Here is a 24,307-nt window from a genome sequence, read left to right as displayed (position 1 = left end):
GCTATTTAGCTTTTTCTGGCCGCCAGGGGAGCTGTTGCTTTCATCATCCATCTGCGACACTGATGAAGTACCTTCCGCATTCCTCGCATGCTTCCCCGCTGGATTTCTTCTTTATGGCCTCATAAATTAGTTAATTTTAGCCTCCCCACACTTTAGTGGTACCTAATTTTCCTACTTGACAGATGCAACTGTCTTTCGGGTTACAAAGGTTGACAACGGGCTACACAATGGTTGGAAACCCACTCCAACCTGGGCTGGCTTCGAACTCATGACTTTTTTGGTCAGAGTGATCTTAATGCAGCTGACACTCAGGCAGCTGTGCCACAATCCCGGTGCCATATTAGGGGAATGTATTTCAGAACGAAATTAGGACTTTGTACAAATCTGTCATACTACCGTAATTGGAACAAAAAAGAAAAGCAAGTGTTCCACATGCACAAAGAATTTAACTTAAGATTGATTTTTCAGGGTAGGGCTATTTGTCATTAGCAGAACGCAGGCTGGATCTACACTGCCATACAATGAAGTTTCAGAATGCAGATTAATTGCATTAAACTTCTTTTCACCAAGTCAGTCTGAGAAATTCTTTTCTACAGGTACTTAAGCGATCCCTCATTGTCCGAGTAGGATAGTCTTCCAAGATCAGTGTAGTGATGAGTCCGTAGGCGACTGTGGAGCCCTATTCTTGATCTGCATCTTCTCCCGCAGTGAGGGCATTGGTTTCCAGGTGGAAAGCGGTCTCGATCGGGGTTGGCTTGATGCACCTTCCTCTTGGCATGTTTCTCTCTTTTGCCCTCCATTTGTGTCTCTTCAAATTCTACAGCACTGCTGGTCACAGCTGACCTCCAGCTGGAGCACTCAAGGGCAAGGACTTCCCAGTTCTCAGTGTCTATGCCAGAGTTTTTAAGGCTGGCTTTGAACCCATCTTTAAATATCTTTTCCTGCCCACCAACATTCTGTTTTCCATTCTTGAGTTTGGAATACAGCAACTGCTTTGGGAGACGGTGGTCGGCATTCGGACAATGTGGCTGGTTCAGTGGAGTTGATGGCGAAGGACCATTGCTTCAATGCTGGTGGTCTTTGCTTCTTCCAGCACGCTAACGTTTGTCCACCTGTCTTCCCAAGAGATTTGCAGGATTTTCTGGAGGCAGCGCTGATGGAATTGTTCCAGGAGTTGAGTCTGACATCTGTAGATAGTCCACATTTCGCAGGCAAATACCAGGGTTGGGAGGACAATAGCTTTATAAACAAGCACCTTGATCTCCCTATGGATGTTCTCATCCTCAAACACTCTCTGCTTCATTTGGAAAAAAGCTGCATTCGCAGATCTCAGGCGATGTTGTATTTCAGTGTCAATTTTGACTTTTGTGTTTCTACAGGTATTTATTTATTTATTGTTCAAACTTATATGCCGCCACTCCCCTGGGGCTCGGAGCGGCTTACAAGAACAGGCTAAAATCTAACACAATTTAAAAACAATTTAAAACAATTTAAAAACAGCAATATCAAAGATCAAAGGCCTGTCGAAACAGATATGTCTTGCATGCCCTGCGGAAAGCTGATAAGTCCCGCAAGACACGGACTTCAGGTGGCAGAGTATTCCAGAGTGATGGTGCCACTGCTGTAAAGGCTCTGCGTCTGGTTGCTGTTAGATGCAAGGTCTTGACACTGGGAATTTCCAATAAATCTTGGTCCTCAGAACGGAGGGATCTCTGGGGTTGGTAGGGGGTGAGGCGGTCCCTCAGGTACATCGGCCCCAGACCATGCAAGGCCTTAAAGGTGAGTACCATCACTTTGAAAGTGATCCGGTGCTCAATTGGTAACCAATGCAGCTGTAGTAAGATTGGTGTTATGTGGCATCTCATCGAATTCCCGCAAGAAGCTGAGCAGCTGCATTTTGTACCAACTTGAGCTTCTGGATCACCGACAGAGGAAGGCCAATGTAGAGGGTGTTACAGTAGTCCAGTCTTGAGATGACCATAGCCTGGATCACCGTAGCTAGGTCATCCCTGGACAGGTAAGGGGCCAGCCGTCTAGCCTGCCGCAGATGAAAAAAGGTGGTTCTGCTAACGGCGGAGACCTGGGCCTCTATCATATCTACTGTGAATTACTGAGGTTCATTATCCTAGCATATTGCTAATAATCAGCATAGTACCACTGAAAGAAGGAAAATATTGCTTTTTTGTAACACTATGCACCTCTCCCATTGTTTATTCAGTCCCACCTGGTAAATGGATGAGGCAGTGTATTTTGGGACTAGTAAGAAGGTCTTCTGAAAGACAGGAGGAATAAACATAGAGAAGTCACAGCAGGCTCAAAGTGTGGTCTGAGCTGAGCAGGATTTGGCAGATCTCGAAAGCCTCTCTCTTTTCTGAGGTGTGTTTTTGAATTCCTGAGTTTCATTTCCGATCCATGCTCAGCTGAGCTTTGTCAGTAGCACCACATCAGAAGAAGTGACATTTTAAATCACTTTACTATTAAACAAGTTTACTTTGTAGCAATATAGGCAGGGATATAAAAAGCTATTTTAAGCACATCCAATGGCTCAGGTCTGTCCACTGGGATTTCTCAGTTTGAAGAGCAGACCATCTTGCCATTTCACAATCTGCTCTTAGAAACTCCCGTTTCACAAGCCGATGTCCCTGTCATACTGGGAGATGGAGAATAGATGCTTAAAGAAACAAAATCCAACTTTAATGCATGAAACTAGTTGGCCATTTCTTTGAATTCTTTGTGTGGGTATTTTGCAGAATATTTCTGTTCCTATATAGTCAAAAACCTGAGAAATCTCGAATCTTTTTCAGTGGAGAAAAATAAAACATCCAAAGAAATCCTGTTAGAAAGAAACATTAAAGAAAACAGGCATACCTTACATTCTCTTTTGAGTAAAAGAAATAATCGTTGACTGGATCAGCATCCTAAATTGTTAAGAAGGCCTTCTGATTCTGACAGCATTTTGTTTGTTTTCTTTCTTTTTATTAAACTTAAATCAGCATCTAGTTTCCTCATGGATGCCTTCTACATTTTCACCTCCATAAATGTTGCTATTTAGTAAGGCTCAGTGCCCTTCTCTGTTTCCCTCTATTGATGCTGCTTGTCACACAGCAAAATCAGCATTATGCAACAGCAGAATGGAGCTCTGAAGCATTGAGCTGTGTGATTTCCTTGTGTGTTGTTGAAGAAAGAAATTAAATACAAAGCAGAAGACTCCAAGGTTTAAACTCTGGTAACCTAATAGGAATGCTCTTTTGAACTATCCCTCATCGGTTATGTGGGAGAAATATCAATTCTGAATTTCTATATGGTAGCAAAGCAAATGACACATGAATTACTGACCTGATGAGACAAATGCTACAAATCTGCACCAAGTAAAATTATCTTCTTTTTCCCTTTTTTCTTTTATGAGACACTTGATTTTTGGCTTAGAAGGCCACCAGCAATACAAAAATGGTTGCCTACAGACAATAACTTTAGTATAATTTGCCATAAATTCATGTAGATAACAACACACTTCATCCATAAAGGAAAAACATTGAAAAGATTGAGACACAACCTGTCAAGGTCAGACGCCAGCCAATTAAAGAAGTATAGTTTATTGTTCAAACAAACACAAAACAGCCCGAAACAAAACCACTGGGCAAAAAACACTTAGTCTTCAGTGTGAAACAGTTCAAAAAGGCAAAAGAACCCACAAAACCCCAACCAGAATATAACCTGGATTATCCAGAGATATAATCTGGATTAAACTCAAAATGCTTTAATTCAGCTCAAACTTGCTCCATCAAACAACAGAAGCAAAACAAACTGTAGAATTATGTTCACAGACACTCTAGTAAGCAGCAGCCTTTCAAGGGTTGCAAAATATAACCCGAGCCTCAAACAATGTAGGAAACGCCACGCTGAACTCAGAGGCTGGAATGCACAAATGCAGGGAGGATGATAACGCCAACTCCAGAAACACAGCCGCAGACATGGAAGGGAGAGTAACGCCAATAGTTGAAGTCCAGTCCAGTCCGAAGGGAAACAAATAGCTGCAAGGTCAGGTCCTGATCCAATGGAAGTCACAAGGAGCCAAAGCAACGGGGGCAATACAGCAGGTCCCAAAGTCTTCTTCCAAACCCGTCTTCTGTAACACAATGATCCAGAAAGCGCCCAACAAGACACCTTGCTGATTGCCAAGTTACAATTGCAAACACTCCCATTTTATCTACAACTCCTCATCAGAACTTGATTCAGCCAACACCCTTGGTCCAGCTGCATCCTGTTGAAACTCCTCATCCGAACTGGAGTCGCCCCTAGTTCAGCCCAACCCATCCCCAGCTGTGCCTCTTCCACCACTCCTCCAAGTAGTCCATCTCTGGTCTAATCCTGAAGTTCCCCAAGACCCACCCATGCCTTCACTACTCCAACCTTCAAACGTGCCACTGCTTGTGGGTTCATCACAAATATCCCGAATCTCTTGAACCCTTGTCCAATCCAACCCATCAGACCCAGAGTCTGATATCCCATCATCCATATCATTTGTATCAAAACTTTCAAAAGAATCCTCATCTGTTGGCTCACTAAGTATCTCCTGGATTCTTTTCCTCTGTTGCTCTTCATCATAGTCTTGCTCGCAAGTAGTTTTCCTGCCTCTCCTAATACAACTAGTGTTACTATCACAGCCAGCAGACTCTATCACAACATAACCACTAAGGCAGGGGTCCTCAAACTTTTTAAACAGAGGGCCAGGTCACAGTCCCTCAAAATGTTGGAGGGCCGGATTATAATTTGGAAAAAAAAGCCAGGAATGAATTCCTATGCACACTGCACATATCTTATTTGTAGTGCAAGAAACACTTAAAACCAATACAATAATTAAAATAAAGGACAATTTTAACAAATATAAACTTATTAGTACTTCAGTGGGAAGTGCTTGTGATATAGGATTGTTGTTGTTGTGTGCTTTCAAGTCATTTCAGACTTAGGTTGACCCTGAGTGAGGGCTGGGTAAATGACCTTGGAGGGTCCTATCCGGCCCTCGGGCCTTAGTTTGAGGACCCCTGCACTAAGACATAGTACCATCAGTGATAGTACATGTCCAACACAGGAGCTATCTTCTACACTTATTGAGAAGAAAGTCCAACCATGTTCCATATGATTTAGTTGCCAGTAAATGTGTTTAGCAAGGGGTGAAAAATGAGAGTGCTTTGCATCAATATTTACTGAAGCACTGCTTGCATTAAAGAACTGCTAGAAAATTAAATAAGAACTACTGGAATAGTGTTGCATAAGAAAGGTTGTGCATGGTCTACTATCACAATGCCACACTATAACAAAATAAATAAAGACCCATGCAGCATAATGGAAAAATAGTGCTTCCTTTCAAAGACATAGCCTGAACTGAAGCCACGAGCTTTCCCTTTCATTTTTGTGCCTGTACTATGTTTATGGAGGCAGCCACCCTGATTGATATGCAGTACTGTAATGAGGATGTAATAGTGTGACTATTTATAAAATTCAGAGCTCCTTTGTTGAACCCCTCCAACACATACACATGCATAAATTTAGGTGCAGAGCAATTACTGCTCACTCATGCTACTAGGTGAATCTTATTAACTTCAGACAAGATAAATGAGGGCTTGGCATGCCTCTTGACTGGGGCAGGAAAAATGGCACAAGTGGATTGGGAGGACACAGCAGGGAAGAGTACCAGCATCAGGCCAGACATATAGCAGAATCAAACAAAGCCATTGAGCTTAGAATCATAGAATCAAAGAGTTGGAAGAGACCTCATGGCCCATCCAGTCCATCCCCTTGCCAAGAAGCAGGAAAATTGCATTCAAAGCACCCCCAACAGATGGCCATCCAGCCTCTGTTTAAAAGCCTCCAAAAAGTGGGCCTCCACCACACTCTGGGGCAGAGAGTTCCACTGCTGAACGGCTCTCACAGTCAGAAAGTTCTTCCTTATGTTCAGATGGAATCTCCTTTCTTGTAGTTCGAAGCCATTGCTCTGCGTCCTAGTCTCCAAGGAAGCAGAAAACAAGCTTGCTCCCTCCTCCCTATGACTTCCTCTCACATATTTATACACAGCCCTTATCATGTCGCCTCTCAGCCTTCTCCTCTTCAGACCAAACATGCCCAGCTCTTTAAGCCGCTCCTCATAGGTTTTGTTCTCCAGACCCTTGATAATTTTAGTCGCCCTCCTCTGAACACATTCTAGCTTCTTAATATCTTTCTTGAATTGTGGTGCCCAGAATTGGACACAATATTCCAGGTGTGATCTAACCAAGGCAGAATAGAGGGGTAGCATGACTTCCCTGGATCTAGACACTATACTCCTATTGCGCACTTTTCACCTTAGATCATAGATCATAGAATCATAGAGTTGAAATAGGTTTGAAATGGTGTTGCACACTGAAGTAGCCAGAACAGTGCAATCTTATACATGCCCATTCTGAAATTTATCTGTATGCGTGCAGCGTAGATTAGTAAGTGTGTCTAAGGGGATGTCTACATGGCTGAATAGCCGACACTAACTGTGAAGGGGCTACTAACTTTCTTCATGACATCCAAAGTCCTTATCACAGGGCAAATGGGATTAATTCGGTTTGGCCCCACATTAAGGAAAGCTTGACTGGGTAAAATGTGGACCAAGCCACTATTCAAGTGGGCTGCCATCACTGTTCCTTTTTTCCTGCACTCATCAGCACAACTAGATGGGTCAGAATCATGCCATTGCTATTTCTGGGTAGTTGCAGAGTATCACGGAGCAGAACCACCTAGAAGGAAGGGGATTGCCTCAAGCTGGTCTTAACTCGGCTGGACTCTGACACACTATGGCCTAGAGATGGAGTGTGTGGTCACCTCTAGGGATAAGTCAGAGTGTTGCTGCAAGAACATTACAGTCAAAGAAGACAGAGGGGAGCAGGAAACATTTCCATCTTGTCTTTACTAATAATATAATATAGTATATTGTATATGCATATAATATTTATAATATTATAATGTAATACAATATAATACTAGTAGTAATAATAATACAATATTATAATTATAATTATATATCTACATTACATGTAATATTACTAATAACATTACAATATAATGGTATCGTGCAATCTATAAAAATGTAATGTTCGTTTATGATACCATCAGAACTCAAAAACCACTGGGGGAATTGACACCAAATTTGGACACTAGACACTATCTCAAGCAAGCTATGTTCTCCACTCACAAAAACCCCAAAAACACTTCCCCTCCCTCCCCCCTCCCCCCTCCCCCCTCAGAAAGACGTCCAACTTAAGCCTCAGTGGGGAGGGAAGGAGTGCACGTGCATGGCCAGCAGGCTCCCACAGAGGCTCTGTTCAGGAGCTGGAGGAAAAGCCCTCATCCTCGCAGGCCTGCCTTAAAATATCTCTCCAGACCCGACTAATCTTCCGCCGATGGGATGGATTCAGGAGAAAGGAAACTCTGCGGAAGCAAAAGCAATCAAGCTCAGAGCAGATCCATTGATAACCCAGGCTCAGAATACAGAACCCCCTATTCATGTCAGGCAGGAAGACCCCATTCAAGCCCTCCCAACAGATGGCCATCCAATTCCAACCCCATTCTGCCAGGCAGGAAGACACCATTCATTCTGCAAATATAGCATCCCAAGCATATAGGATCAAATATAATAATAATCCAAAATAATAAATACATCAACTCTAATAGGCTTTAAGTCAATTATATGGCACATAAAAATCTATCCCAAAGAACTACAAAAAATTGAACTGGCCCAACGAATCCATACAGCTATGTAATAATTGGCAATAAATATCTATAAATTTATATAACCCTTTCAAAATATTTTTGATAACATGTTAATTATAAAATACTTATTTAATTTTAAAATATTTAATTATTTTCATTTAAAAATATTTAACTTTTGAATACTTCATTTAGGTATTTTAAGTTTAAAATATTTGTTTAATTTAAACATATTTTAATATTTTCATTATAAAATATTTAATTCTTTAGTGCTAAAACATTTCATTTACATATTTTGATTTTAAAAATTATTATTTACATTACATTATTTTATTTTAATATTTCAAATTTAAAATATAAAATTGTTTTAATTTTAATATTATTCCTTTAATTTTATATTATAATTTATACATATTTAATATTTACATTTCATAATACTTTATTTTAATGTATTTTATTTGGTTTAATTATGAAATATTTAATTACTTAATAATTTGTGTTTAAAATAATTATTTAATTTTAAATTAAACTTTAATGTTTTAATTTTAAAATATTAAATTGGTTACCTTTACAAAATTTAAATCTAAAAATACTTAATTAACTTTAAAATATTTTACTGTTAGTATTTTAATTTAAAAAGTATGATGTTGTTTACTTTTCAAATATTTTCCATACCACCAAGCTAGGCCACAGCAACGAGTGGCTAGGAGGGAGGCTGGGGAGGGAGGGAGGGAGGGAGGGAGGGGGATCGCCGGGGAAGGAAGGGGCCCTTGGATGCCACACATGGAAGGACGGGCGCGGGAAACCCTTTGAGGTATAAGAAGGGGCCCCAAAGGCCATCCAGTCCAACCTCATTTTACAGTAAAGGAAGACACCATCAAAGCCCTCCTGACAGATGGTCAACCAGTTGGAAGGGAGTCCCAGAGGCCATTCAGTCCAACCTCCTTTGTCTGTCTGTATGTCTATCCATCCTTCAATCCATCAATCACTCTATCTACATATCTATCTACCTATGACCTACCAACCTATCTATGTTCTATCCATCTACCTTCTATTCCATCTATCAATGTCCCTTCCATCTGTCCCTCTGTCTATTGCTTCAACTGGAATTGCTCTCTTATCTGAGGAATTCTATATTAGTATAGTAATATAGTATAACACTGATATTGTACTATGCTAATAATATAATATATTGTATGAAAATATATATTATAAGCCGCTCTGAGTCCCCTTCGGAGTGACAAGGGCAGCATATAAATGCCATGATAAATAAATAAATAAATAAATAAATAAATAAAAAGTGGCCAGTAAAGATAAGCCCTAAGACTGCAACTTAAGAAAATAATTCTTCAGATAATCTACACTGGCAACCCAATGTTCATCTAGGTGCCTCACTGAAATGTATTTTTCTAGGCAAAATGTTTATTTATTTACTTATTCAGTGGCTAAATATGACCCGCCAGGGACTTTAAGACATATCTGAACTATGATGTAAGTGCCACATCCTCCCCACTCCAATTCATTGTCTCCTTGCCAGGCTGGAGACAATCAGTCAGTCACTTTCCAAGCCACTGAAGCTCTTTTTTTAAAAAAAAAAAAAAAAAAAAGAAAAGTGGAAAATGTAGCATTCTTCCATGATAAATTGGGGAACTAGATCGCCGAGAAGTAATAAATACTCTTAATAAATAGTAAATAAATGGCAATAGTAATGGTACAAATAAAATGCATAGTAAAGGTAAAGGAATAAAATGCATACATATGTGAATTTTGAGAAATTTCCCTTTCCAGTAATATTCCTTTTGATAGAAAATTTTAAATAATGGTTTGATTATTCTCCTCTTGTTTGTTCAGGACAAATCCACATGCGCCTTCCACCGTGCTGTGTAAATCAAGGACCAAGAAGTTTCTCATGGTGTTCAAAACGAAGGGTACATACTAGGCTTGCCAAAGTTATTTGCATAAATTTACATATGGAGCTCAAGATCACTGCACACCCTGCAGTGTTAGTGCTATAGAGAGTTGACACTGCACTTTATGGAGCAGCTTCCTCTGCTGTGCTTCTTTTTTTTTAAAGAAGCTTAAGCCAATGAAATTATTTTTCTTTTTATCCATCAAAGCAATGCCTTTCAATCCATGAGTTGTGCAGTCAGATGAGGGAAAGAATGATAATTACTGGAGCTTTCTGAAGAGTGTTGTGACTTAGATGCCATCTTTACATGAAAGACCATTACCCCATCAAGTATTGACTGTGATAGTATTCCTTTTTGAAAAAGTAGATAATGACATCTCAGATGGCAGCTCTCAATGCTCCCAATGCATTTCCATTATATACCAAGTAGAAGTAAGTTTCTAAATACAAGCAGTTAGAGGTCATGCCTATATCTACTCTCCGTGCTATTAACATGCCAATTGACAATTTTTGTATATGTTGTTTAAATATTTCCTCCTCTATAGGATGAATGGAGTTTGTCACCATCTTAACTGCCATGGCTAAATGCTATGAAATTGTTGGAGTTGTACAAGGTCTTCTCTGCCAGAATATTGGTGCCCCACCAAGCTACAAATCCCAGGATTCCATACCACTGACCCATGTCAATTAAAGTGATATTAAATTGCATTTATTCTAGACTAGCCATCACCTGACATGCGTTGCTGTGGTCCAGTCTGTGTATATGTGTTTTGTGTGGGTATATATTTGTATATATATGTGTGTTTGCGTTTATATATGTGGTTTTACACATGCATTGTAATGCAATTTTTATTTTTTTGGTTTTTTAAGTTTCTTCTAAACTTAAAATGGATAATGGAGAAAGGCAGGGAGTTTCAGAAAAGCATCTACTTCTGCTTCATTGACTATTCTAAAGCCTTTGACTGTGTGGATCATAATAAATTGTGGCAAGTTCTTGGTGGGATGGGCATACCAAGCCACCTTGTCTCTCTCCTGAGGAATCTGTACAAGGTCCAAGTAGCAACAGTCAGAACTGACCACGGAACAACAGACTGGTTCAAGATTGGGAAAGGCGTACGGCAAGGCTGCATCCTCTCACCCAACCTTTTTAACTTGTATGCAGAACACATCATGCGATGTGCGGGGCTGGATGAATGCAAAGCTGGGGTGAAAATTGCTGGAAGAAACATTAACAACCTCAGATATGCAGATGACACCACTCTGATGGCCGAAAGCGAGGAGGAGCTGAGGAGCCTTCTAATCAAGGTGAAAGAAGAAAGCGCAAAAGCCGGGTTGCAGCTAAACGTCAAAAAAACCAAGATTATGGCAACAAGAATGATTGACAACTGGAAAATAGAGGGAGAAACCGTGGAGGCCGTGACAGACTTTGTATTTCTAGGTGCAAAGATTACTGCAGATGCAGACTGTAGCCAGGAAATCAGAAGACGCTTACTTCTTGGGAGGAGAGCAATGTCCAGTCTCGATAAAATAGTGAAGAGTAGAGACATCAGACTGGCAACAAAGATCCGCCTAGTCAAAGCCATGGTATTCCCTGTAGTAACCTACGGATGTGAGAGCTGGACCTTAGGGAAGGCTGAGCGAAGGAAGATTGATGCTTTTGAGCTGTGGTGTTGGAGGAAAGTGCTGAGAGTGCCTTGGACCGCGAGAAGATCCAACCAGTCCATCCTCCAGGAAATAAAGCCCGACTGCTCACTGGAGGGAAAGATACTAGAGACAAAGTTGAAGTACTTTGGCCACATCATGAGGAGACAGGAAAGCCTAGAGAAGACAATTATGCTGGGGAAAGTGGAAGGCAAAAGGAAGAGGGGCCGACCAAGGGCAAGATGGATGGATGGCATCCTTGAAGTGACTGGACTGACCTTGAGGGAGCTGGGGGTGGTAACGGCCGACAGGGAGCTCTGGCGTGGGCTGGTCCATGAGGTCACGAAGAGTCGGAGACGACTGAACGAATGAACAACAAAAAAGTTTCTTCTGCTGTGTTTTTCAGTGTTTTTAAGAGTGAGAGTCATTCGGTGACCTGATACGTGTATCGTGTTCAAATTTGGTGTCAATTCGCCCAGTGGTTTTTGAGTTATGTTAATCCCACAAACGAACATTACATTGTATTGTCGAAGGCTTTCATGGCCAGAATCACTGGGTTGTTGTAGGTTTTTTTGGGCTATATGGCCATGTTCTAGAGGCATTCTCTCCTGACATTTCGCCTGCATCTATGGCAAGCATCCTCAGAGGTAGTGAGGTCTGTTGGAACTAGGAAAAAGGGTTTATATATCTGTGGAATGACCAGGGTGAGACAAAGGACTCTTGTCTAATATCCCTAGGCAGGGAGTTCCACAGCTGAGGGGCCACCACTGAGAAGTCCCTGTCTCTCGTCCTCACCAGCCGTGCCTGTGAAACAGGCAGGATCGAGAGCAGGGCCTCCTCAGATGATCTCAACTTCCTGGAAGGTTCATAGGGAGAGATGTGTTTGGATAGATAAGCTGATAAAAGGTAAAAAGAGAACAAAATAGTTCTCCATTCTTGGGCTAACTATCTAATTAATGAATACTCCAAAGGGAAAAGGGAGTCCAGTGTGGGAAAGGATGAAGCCCAGAAGACAACTGCCTCTTTTTGGTCATATTCTGATAATCTCTCCACTCAAGTTCTTAGCTAATCACTATACATTTCATATATAAATGCATAATTTCCACCAGTCATTCCACTCTTTAATCACTCCAGACATTAACTTGGAACTATTTACTGTATAAATGCACTGTATATCAATGCAAAACCATGTTATATCAGAGAGTCACAGTGGAGATTTTTAAACAGAGACTGAATCAGCATTTGTTGGGAGTGTTTTGATTGTGTGGCAGAATGGGGCTGGACTGGATGGCCCTTGTGGTCTCTTTCAACTCTATTTTTTATTTATCATGTCATAAGCAACCAGACATTTGTATTACATTTTTAACAAAAACAAACAAACAGACAAAACACAGAATTTGAAAGCTTGGTAGTTGATTAAATGTCCTTTGACCAGTATCTGGCCACTTGGGAGTGTCTCTGGTGTTACTATAAGAAGGTCCTCCATTGTGCATGCAGCAGGGCTCAGGTTGCATTGCAGTCTGTGGTTTGCTCTTCTCCACACTCGCAATTCGTGGATTCCACTTTGTAGCCCCATTTCTTAAGGTTGGCTCTGCGTCTCGTGGTGCTAGAGCGCAGTTTGTTCAGTGCCTTCAAAGTCACCCAGTCTTCTGTGTGCCCAGGGGGGAGTCTCTCATTTGGTATCACCCATTGATTGAGGTTCTGGGTTTGAGCCTGCCACTTTTGGACTCTCGCTTGCTGGGGTTTTCCAGCGAGTGTCTCTGTAGATCTTAGAAAAGTATTTCTTGATTTACGTTGTTGACATGCTGGCCAATACCCAAACAAGGGTTGGGCTGGAGATGTCACTACCTTGGTCCTTTCACTATTGGCTGCTACGGATGTCAGGTGGTGCGATACCGGCTAGACAGTGTAATTTCTCCAGTGATAATGCGGCATGTCTCATTAAGACTGTTTTAGCGTGATGAGATGTGTTCCACACCGGGCATGCATATTCAGGAGCAGAGTAGCATAGCGCAAGGGCAGATGTCTTCACTGTGTCTGGTTGTGATCCCCAGGTTGTGCCAGTCATCTTTCATATAGAATCATCAACTCTATGATTCTATGGTACATCTCTCTAAACTTGAAAGCAGCAGAATTTTCCAACATCTGCACAGAAGCTCTAATCTCTATAGAACATGGCAAACATTTCTGATTTCCATAATCAACACCAAGATCATGGAAAAATTAGGAAATTTGTTGTTTTCATGTGCGATCAATGTTAATAATGTTGCTCTCAAATGGAATCTCATTTCTAAAGCGCCTTTAGTAAATGTGATCATAACAAGAGAAGTACTTGCATTTCTTTGTCACCTTACTTTCTAATTACACTGTGCAAGTAATAGCATCAATCAACTAAGGAAGACCCTATTAGTCCTTCAGAATTTCTAATTGCACATATTTAAAATTATTAAATAACCTTTCTGAATGTCTGACTTTGAGTTTATGCAAAGCTTTGAATACATAAATAATCTCAGGTTCATTTTTGATTTTGTATTCTGTGCTTTCTCCTGCTTCTGTCTGTCAACTATAGCAAGGCAGACCCTTCATTGTTTTTGCCATCTGTAGAGACATTTAAAACATCTAACTCTTGAATCATTTAGTTCAGTAATGAATAAGAACTGACATCAAATATCAATACTATTGGCCTAGCTAAATGGTAACTGACATCATGCCGGACTACTGAAGAGGTAAACAAAATTGAAATTTTGTTTTGGTATAAGAACTGTCTGACATTATTTGTCCTTTGGTAAATCAATGAAATACAGATCTAAAGTCTGTAATTCTGGGGGGGGGGGGAGGAAGAAAGGATGTTGGGTTTACTAGTAGGCCTCTCAGTTTCAAAAACTCTGGATTTAATTTGTACTTGTTTTGTTACCATATCCGATGACATTTTAGTTATATGGTTTATATTTTGTTCTGCATTTATGCACATTATGATAACTGCCAGAAGAATTTTGTTAGAGAGTGGCATTTGCCAGTAAATGAATCATCTATATATTCATACTAGCCGTCCCCTGCCACGCGTTGCTGTGGCCCAGTCTGGTGACCTGGAAAAGTAATTAGAAAGTGTGGGTTTCTAATATATGTAATTTCTTTATGCTTGTGGGTAAACAGTATTTCTTGCTGTTTCTTTGTCAGTGTTTATGTTGGGAGTGTGTGGTTTGCCTACTCTGAAACATGCAACATATAATTGTCCTTCTTTAGGGGTCCCTTTCAGATCTATGATTCTATATCTGTGTGTGTGTGACTCATATATACAAGGGGTATTTTTTAAGTAAAGTCCATTTGAACATAAGTACACAATGAAAGTTTATTTCAAAAAAGTAAATTTATTTTCAGAAAGTACATACTTCACTCTATTTTTCAACATAGTTGCCAAGTTTGTTCAAACACTTCTCATACCTCTGAACCAATTTTAAAATACCCTCTTCATAAAAACTTGCCACCTGCTCCGATAACAAAGAGTTCACTGTAATCAAAGAAGGGCGACCTGAGCGGTCCTCATCATGGATGTTGTCACGGCCATCTTTGAATTATCGTACCCACTTACGCACTTTGCTTTCACTCATAACAGTATCACCGTACACTTCACAAATCTGTCAATGAATTTCTGCAGCAGGCAGGTTCCTTGCTGACAAAAACCGTATCACTGAGCGAACCTCACATGCGGAGGGCGAGTTGATAGTCTTAAACATTTTTAAAGCACAGAACAGAACCGTACAGGTTAGTTACAGAGCGGAAACTGAGCACAGTTGTTCCCGAGGCATGCCGGTACACGACGCACACGCTCATTGCAGTATGCCCGCGAACTACTAGTGTCTACAACAAAATGGACCTTACTTAAAAAATACCCCTCATATCTATCTATATCTATGACTGGATGGCTCTTTGTCAGGAGGGCTTTGATTACGTTTTCTTTCCCTGGTGAAGGGAGTTGGACTTGATGGCGTTACGAATTTTCTGTTGGTCGTGAGGGTTCTGTGTGGGAAGTTTGACCCAATTCTGTCATTTGTGGGGTACAGAATTCAATTTGATTGTAGGTGAACTGTAAATCCCAGTAAATAAACCTCCTCCCCCACCTCCATGTCAAGGTCTATTTTCCCCAAACTCCATCTGTGTTCATATTAGGGTATATGGACCGCTTGTGCCAAGTTTGGTCCAGATCCATCATTGTTTGATTCCACAGTGATCTCTGGATGTAGGTGAACTGCAACTCCCAAATTCAAAGTCAGTGCCCACCAAACCCTCCCAATTTTTTTCCTGTTGGTCGTAGGAGTTCTGGGTGACAAGTCTGGTTCAATTCCCTCATTGGTGGAGTTCAGAATGCTCTTTGATTGTAGGTGAAATATAAATCCCAGGAACTACAACTCCCAAATGACAAAATCAATTTTTTTTGAGTGATGATCACTCCTTGGGTTAGTAGGTGTCTTGTGGCCAAATTTGGTGGCAATTTATCCAGTGGTTTTTGAGTTATGTTATTCCAACAAACGAACATTACATTTCATAGAATCATAGAATCAAAGAGTTGGAAGAGACCTCATGGGCCATCCAGTCCAACCCCCTGCCAAGAAGCAGGAACACTGCATTCAAATCACCCCTGACAAATGGCCATCCAGCCTCTGCTTAAAAGCTTCCAAAGAAGGAGCCTCCACCACACTCCGGGGCAGAGAGTTCCACTGCTGAACGGCTCTCACAGTCAGGAAGTTCTTATTAAATGAAAACATCCATGATCTCTCAAACCTCCTGCCATTGAAATTTTACTTTCATTGAGTTTTCCTTTTTAGTTTCCGGATTTTAAAATTGCAATTCTGTTTGAAAAGAAGGAGGAAAAAGAAAGAAGTGGCGAAAAGGGAAATATTCTGACCACTGATGGCTGGATTGTGAATGTTTAATTTTCTACCCTTGAATTATGAATCTTTTAACTATCTGTTATCTTTCTTTATAATTTTAAAGACTTTCTCATAATGGGGAGATCTCCATCTTTGGAGAACTTTAAACAGAAGAAATGCAATAAATAAATAAATGCATAAATAAGGCGATGAACGGAAAGTAAAACTGTTTGTGATTTCATGGAATATATGCAAAGGTTAGGCCATTCACTGGTAATTGCTGTCCAAATTTATCCAACAACTTGTGGTATTAAGGACCTCATCATGTGAGCAGACACAAGTAGGAGAAAGTGGAGGAAAGTGGGGGACGGCGGAGGGAAATATCTTGCTTTGTTTTCTCCCATCGAGGTCTGTCTTCTGCCATCCACATCCTTTCTCTGTAGAGGTCTGTCTTTCCCCTGCTTTCTGCCATTTGGAGTCAGGTAATGCGGAGCCCCACGGAGTCCCACTGGAAGTTGTCTTATGTGATGGACTCCATGAGACTCAATTCCAGAAGCACAGAGAAACAGGGATAATAATAATAATAATAATAATAATAATAATAATAATAATAATAATAATAATAGTTTATTTGTACCCCGCTACCATCTCCCCAAGGGACTCGGTGTGGCTTACATGAGGCCGAGCCCAATACAACAATACAGATAATAAACAACAATACAAGCAGTTAAAAATAAAAAAAACCATAAACAGTAAAATATACAACATTATCAATAAGACAACACACAATTAAAAACAGTGGGGAGGCCAAATGTAAAGTTAAAATTGGAAATAATGTTGGGACCTGGACGAAAGGAGATAGGGTGTTTGTGAAGGGCATACTAGCAGACCTAAAGAAATGGGTCCGGTAGATGAATGGCAGCCAGTGGAGCTCCTTGAACAGGAGGGTTGACCGCTCCCTGGAAGGAGCCCCAGTTAACAACCTGGCTGCCGTCCGTTGGATCATCTGAAATTTCCAGGCCGTTTTCAAGGCAGCCCCACGTAGAGTGCATTGCAGTAATCCAGTCTAGAGGTGACTAAGGCGTGGACCACTTTGGCCAGATCCGCCTTCTCAGATTCTCTTCATATATTCCTCCATGCTTACCTGCACCTTGAATTGGGTCCGGAAAATGAATGGCAACCAGTGGAGCTCCTTGAACAGGAGGCTTGACCGCTCCCTGTAAGGAGCCCCAGTTAACAACCTGGCCGCTGCCAGATATAAGTATCAACTATCCTCATGACCACCCTTGCTTCTACTTCCTCTATCCCCAGGTGGAATTTCTTGTCCAACAGTGCAAATCATTTTAGGTGTGCAATTCTAACACACCATTGAATCTAATGCACACCTCAATTGTAGCAATGCAATTTTGCCAAAAAGGTGAGTGTTAGACAAGAGTAAATATGATAATTGAGGCAAAACCGGTTACAGGCACTTTTAGCAAAATGATAGAAAGTTTTGTATTTTCCTCTTTGGCCTTCAATATCAGGAGGGATGGCATGTTCTCTTTGCTCTTTGAGAATTTCTTTGGAACTCCGAAGAAGGCACAGCATTGCTTTTTTATCCAGACACTCCTGCATACTAAAATGGGTCTGAGCACCATGTTTTAAAAGACCTTTGCAATCTGATATTCTGGTCAGGTCCAGAGCTATTCACTCAGAACCTTTTGAAGAGCATGTGCCTGCACTGCACCAGTTCTCTCTAGGGGGAAAAGCAAGGCTATATTTTTCTTATGTCTTACTTTTCAACTTCTCCCCGTTTCTCAAAACAGTGAGAGAAATCCAAAAGACTTAGATTCCTTCCTCTCTCCAAAGAGAAATCTAAAGGATCAGACTGAGCAGGCAACAGCCAACTAAAATATTTCAAGCTGCCCAACTGTATGAATAAAATATAGCAATTGTATAATTTAACTACAACAATGGAGCTAGTTACCTCCTTATTATATTTTCATAATTAAAAATGACTACACATATTCTGACACATTTAAAATTAATTTTCACCTTCATTAATTACTATACAATAAATATAGAAGAAGAGGAGGAACAGAAATATGGCAAATTATCTGTCCACTCTACCATCTCCTATGAATGCAGAATCAGCACATCAATTTGGAAAACAGTAACCTTGTCCTTAGGATATTTCCCAGGACATCAGTTTCACATTTTTTTTCATGCCTAGGAAAGTATATGGTACATCGTATTTGTTTGTTGTTGATTCGTTCAGTCGTTTCCGACTCTTCATGACTTCATGAACCAGTCCACGCCAGAGCTCCCTGTCGGTCGTCACCACCCCCAGCTCCTTCAAGGTCAATCCAGTCACTTCAAGGATACCATCCATCCATCTTGCCCTTGGTTGGCCCCTCTTCCTTTTCCCCTCCATTTCCCCCTCTAAGCTTTCCTTTCTTCTCATGATGTGGCCAAAGTACTTCATCTTGGCCTCTACTATTTTTCCCTCCAATGAGCAGTCAGGCTTTATTTCGTGAAGTATGGACTGGTTGGATCTTCTTGCAGTCCAAGGCACTCTCAGAACTTTCCTCCAACACCACAGTTCAAAAGCATCTATCTTCCTTCGCTCAGCCTTTCCTATGGTCCAGCTCTCACATCTGTAGGTTACGACGCGGAATACCATTGCTTTGACTATGTGGATCTTTGTTACCAGTGTGATGTCTCTACTCTTCACTATTTTATCATATTTGTAGGCTAAAAATAATCAGAATAATTTGAGAGTCAAATATGTGTGTTTGTACTGATCTCCTGTCACCTTCCACTATCTATGATTCATTTATATAACTGTTATTAAAGCTTCTAAAATTGCACTCCTCTATTTAATCAACCATCTACTGGCATTTTCCATCTTTTAAAATTATGTTATTATGTATGTCAACCAACGATTCCAATTCAATGTTTAATAGCAGATGCAGTATGTTTTATCAAATAATATGCCAATCTGAAAAAGAAATCAATAAACAAAAGCTTGGTTCATTTAATCATTTGAACCTATGATTACTCTGGGATACCATGTTGGTCCCTTTTTTGACTATTATTATTATTATTATTATTATTATTATTAACTTTATTTATACCCCACAAAATCTCCTGAAGGACTCGATACAGCTTACAAAGGCCAAGGCCGCTGACAAGAACAACATACAATACACAATAAAACTCATAAGCAAATAATAAACATCAAGTAAAACAATAAAACAGTAAAACGATGACACTATGACTATGTCCTAATAGGATCAATTCCAGGAATGCCTTCCTCGATATCTGTTATGTGAAAAGATCTTTGGAATACATATTGCTTCCCAAAATGATGAAGCTGTGTTGAAAATGTTTTCAAAGAAATTTTTGTATAAAAGTAAGATTGTGTTCATGAGAAGAGAGAGTCATTCTGAGTGAGTGTTCAACTAGACTTTGAATGATTACCATAGATTATTGGTTCTTCACTTTCTGTAAATAAAAGTATTTGGCTATTGGTCAAGTGATCTTCTGATAATATCACACTGATTTTCACCATGATACATTTTGACTGAGCCTGGGGATAGATTGCTGGCTGAATTGGAAATGTAAAAACATGGATGATACTGAAGAAAGCGCATCCTGTTCAAAGGAAAATGAAGCTTCTTAAAAAGCATAGCCATTATAGCAAGGAATGTTTGCCAACTGGCTTAACATGTACAGAGTCAGGGGACAAGTAACTACCATATTACAATGCATTGTAGAAAATGAAACAAAATATGATATGCCTTCAGGAGACTATTAAGAAGAAAGATGACAGATTGCTTATTAACTTGACTTTGAGCCAGATTTTTCAGCTTTCATAAATAAGAAAAGAAGAGTAGTAGTAATTTATACGAATAAGAAATATCTGGTGGTAAATATTTTCCAGAATTATGATTGACAATACTTAGAGGAGGAGACAAGGCATAAAAACTCTGTCTACATAAAGTCAAGATTTTTTTCAAAATGATAACAAAATTAATGAATATTCTTTTGAAAATATTATTATGCCTAAATTGGACAGATCATCAGAGAGAAGGATCAAAGGAATCAAAGCAATTTACTGAATTTTTTTGTTGAATTAATGGACAATTGTAGTGTTTACGATGCATGAAGATTTAAATATGGCTAAAAAAAGATATATTTTTTTCCAGAATGACACAAGTAATTTTCAGGAATTGATATTATTTTTTTCTATCCAAACCCATAGGATTTAAGATTAAAAGTATGGACATTACACCTAAAAAACTTCAAATCATAATCCTACTTCTGTATAACAGAGAAGCGTGGTTTATTCTGGACTCAATTAATCATTATATTAAAACAATTTAAATTAAAACAATTTAAAAACAACAATATCTCTCATATTGTTGTTTTTAAATTGTTTTTAAATTGTTTAAAATTGTTTTTAAATTGTGTTAGATTTTAGCCTGTTCTTGTAAGCCGCTCCGAGCCCCAGGGGAGTGGCGGCATATAAGTTTGAAATATAAATAAATAAATTATCATTTGATGAGAAAATAATTCTGGAAAAAAGAAGCAGCTAAAGCACTTTTGAAGACAACATGAATAAAGGGTGCCAGTGGTGTTTTTTAAAAAATCATAACAAAATACTTCAATAAAAGGAAAGACAAGAACATTTAGAGATATTCAGGATACAAAAAAGGAAGAAAGAGAGAGCAAAAGTTACAAAAAAAAACTGAAATAAAGAATTGATTTATGAAGTCAAACTACTATCAAAACAGTAGTTTGCTGAACTAATAACTATGGTGGAATGTATTGAAGCACTTAAGAAGATGAAATCAAATAAAGCAGTAGGTCAGGATGGAGTTTAAGAATTTACGAAATTATTATTGTGCCTTTACAGCAAACCATGAATACTTCATTGAGGAATAAATTATCACATTCCTTGTTACAGGCTTGTATCATGTTAATTCTTAAAGAAGATCTTGATCAAAAAGATCCCCAAAACTATATGCTGAATATTTTGCTGAAAAAAAAGTTTTACAAACACAAGCAAGTTTTCTACCAAAAAAAGATATCTATGGCCCATCGACTCTGCCATATAATGCAGTTTGAACTGGATTATATGGTCAATATAGACTCATATAATACAGATTGAAGTGCATTGAACTGGATTATGTGGCAGTGTATATGGGGCCCAAGAAACAACAACAGATGTTGTGGATATTTTGGAATACTCTGAGACCCATAATGGGAAGCAAGTGGCTTTGATATATGTAGATGTAGAAAATGGGCTTCTGACAATATATCTTGACCCTTTATGTGAGCTTGGAGAATATGAAAATTGGAAGAAAATTTCAAAAATGGATTAAACAAATTTACAATAACTCAAATGCCCAGATTTTGAATAATGGAGAATTTTCAACCATGCAAAACCCAGAAAGGTATAAAACAAAGACATCTTATTTTATTATTGTTGTTTTTAATGGTGATGTGGGCATTAAATAGAGCAATTAGAGTTTTGGTAGTTTTGTACATTAAAAAGCTCATACTTCTGTTTTATTTCCTCTCTTTCTGGCATAAACTTTATTTTAAAAAGTTTTTCACCTAAAAGCATAAAATGGTAAATCACTCACTATAGTTGAAGAGCTTCTATTATCTGCTTCAAAAATAATAATTTCTACCTTGATCAATGAGAAATCTGCCAAGGACTTTTCCTCAATATCTTTATCAAATGATACACTTGAGAAGCAAATTAAAGAATGGTTATTAAAAAGAATTCATATGTCCCCCAGTTTTGCTCTGCAACTAGATAAAACCATAGACATAACAAATAAAGTGACCTTATTGTGCTGTATTAGATATAATATGTATTAGACATAAACATGAAAGACTTACTCTTCACCTCCTCATTGGCATACAGTACAACTGAAGATACATTTAATAACTTAAACAACATCTCATGACATGGATTGGTTGAAATTACATCGTGAAAACATTACCCTCTGACAGTCTACATGGCCCTAAAGTTCTGTCCAGAACTATTAACATCTTACTTTACACTGATGACATGGTGATTATGGCAATGTTTCTAGTGGGACTGAGAAGATCCCTGGAAAATTCAATTTGTATTGTAAATTCACTCACTATGAACAAGGACAAATACAAAATTATGGTCTTTGGAAAAAACAGGAAACTGTATACGTGGTCCCTGAATGGCTTACATCTGGAACAGATCAATTATTACAAATATCTAGGCATTATGTTCTCTTCATATGGTGCTTGGGCTAACCACATTACTCACAGTATACAAAGAGCAACGAAAGCAGCAGTTTCAATTTATAAGCTGTAGAATCATAGAATCATAGAGCTGGAAGAGACCTCATAAGCCATTCAGTCCAACCCCCTGCCAAGAAGCAGGAATATTGCATTCAAAGCATCACAGATACCCAGGCACAATCAGACCTGCTCTGAAAAGCTTTAAGACAAAAATAATGCCAGCACTTATATTTGGGTCTGAAATTTGGGGGCACATCAATTTGACCAAGATCAAAGTCTTCCAAGTTAAGCAGCATCGCACCCTCCAGAACAACACTGACGATGGCAGTCAGAGCAGAGCTAGGAATGCCCCCAGTAAAAGCTCAAATCTTAATGAGCCAATTTAATTGCTGGTAAAAAATAAACCGGATGAATCCCAGTAGACTTCCACACCTATGTCTAGAGGAACAAGTCCAGCGTGACCAAACGTCATCATGGATAGTGGCTTTAAATAATGAGTGGCTACAATCAGCCTGCCTTTACAATTTCTGAACTATCTAGGACCTAAGGCAAAACAAGCACTCATGCAATGCACTCGAGATATCTATGTTCAGTTGGCCCTAGCAAGCATAGGTAGGTCTTCTGCCACAAGGTTTTTAGCTTCCCACAAAAGGAATATTAATTTAGAACACTATCTGACTATTCCACTTCCACTACCCTTAAGAAGAATATATACTAGGGCAAGGTTTGAACAACTCGGCATTATGATATAGGGAAAGTCTAGTTGCTAAGAAGATACCAGAAAAACTAAAATAGACTTTTTGATGAGCTTTGCAGCAACAATCTACATCTTACCCTCATGTTGAATGTTGCATGATTGCAGGAATGCATGTGTCCACAGAAGGTTTGAGCACACAGTCCCTGTAAAAAAGAAGAACAAGGAGATACACAATGATCAGAACAGCAAGTCGGAAACTATATATGCTGCAAAACACCGTTAGAAACCTGGAAACCTTTTTGTTCCATCTAGACCAAATGAGGGCAAAGCGAGAGACCCTTCAGATGTTGCTGGACCACATCTCCGGGTATTCTTTCCTTGTCAGGCTTTAGTCTCCAGCAATCTGAAGGGCCACAATCTGTCTACTCTGCTCAATACATCTTGAATGTAGTTTTAGCTTTGGATAAAGAGGCTGACCTGGACTGCTTTTTAAAAATGTATTTACACCAATGACAGCAAACACAGCACAAAGCCATGGGTAATGCCTCTTCTTAATGATGCAAATAATACACTTGGGCCAGTGGCATAGAAAAAGAAGAACTTGGTGACATTTTCTTTATTTACTGTTGCAGAAAGCCTTTTCTGAGATTTCCTACCATTTTTTTCCAAAGAGAGGGAAGACACAATAATCTCTGCCTGCTGGGATAGCCTTCCAGGGACTTAAATACTGTACTTTTGGAGAGATTGATGGATTGCTTAAAGCTTGGGCAACATGGAAGCTAGATAATAAGTATGGATTGGATTTACTCTAGGTTACTTATTGCACTTAAATCCCATTATCATGTGAATAATGGCTCAAGTCCATAGAGTTTAATCCAACCCTATGCACCATTTTAAGTATTCTTTTTGCCAACTGCATATATTTACTTTAAACAGAGGCCTGGGTCTGAGTAATGATGGGCTATGGAAGTCCTTAAGTAAAGCTAAGTTGCAGCAAATATATTTAAAGAGAAAATAACCTTCATTTTACGATATGAATCTTTAATTCTCAACTAGATGGAAGTAATCATAGAATTGATGGAGTCAAGTTAATCTCTTTAATTGAAGTGAAATGATAGCAAGATATTAGTAGTATCACAGCTCATTTATCTTACTGTTAACTCTTACTTCACATCATGATTT

General features: G+C 39.2%; 1 protein-coding gene across 2 annotated transcripts in view; it reads right to left on the bottom strand.

Moving 5' to 3' along the window:
- Window positions 1-24,307, bottom strand: part of SPAG16 (sperm associated antigen 16) — a 590,759-nt gene that overhangs the window by 169,489 nt on the left and 396,963 nt on the right. For both annotated transcript variants that reach the window (XM_060781324.2, XM_067470372.1), the window contains exon 14: window positions 23,263-23,328. In XM_060781324.2, coding sequence (XP_060637307.2) covers window positions 23,263-23,328 — 66 coding nt within the window. The remainder of the gene's footprint in view (window positions 1-23,262; window positions 23,329-24,307) is intronic.

Source organism: Anolis sagrei, chromosome 1 (genome assembly GCF_037176765.1).
Source record: "Anolis sagrei isolate rAnoSag1 chromosome 1, rAnoSag1.mat, whole genome shotgun sequence".
Classification (NCBI taxonomy): Eukaryota; Metazoa; Chordata; class Lepidosauria; order Squamata; family Dactyloidae; genus Anolis; species Anolis sagrei.
Note: the sequence above shows the minus strand (reverse complement) of the source record. Positions and strands in the feature narration are given on the sequence as shown.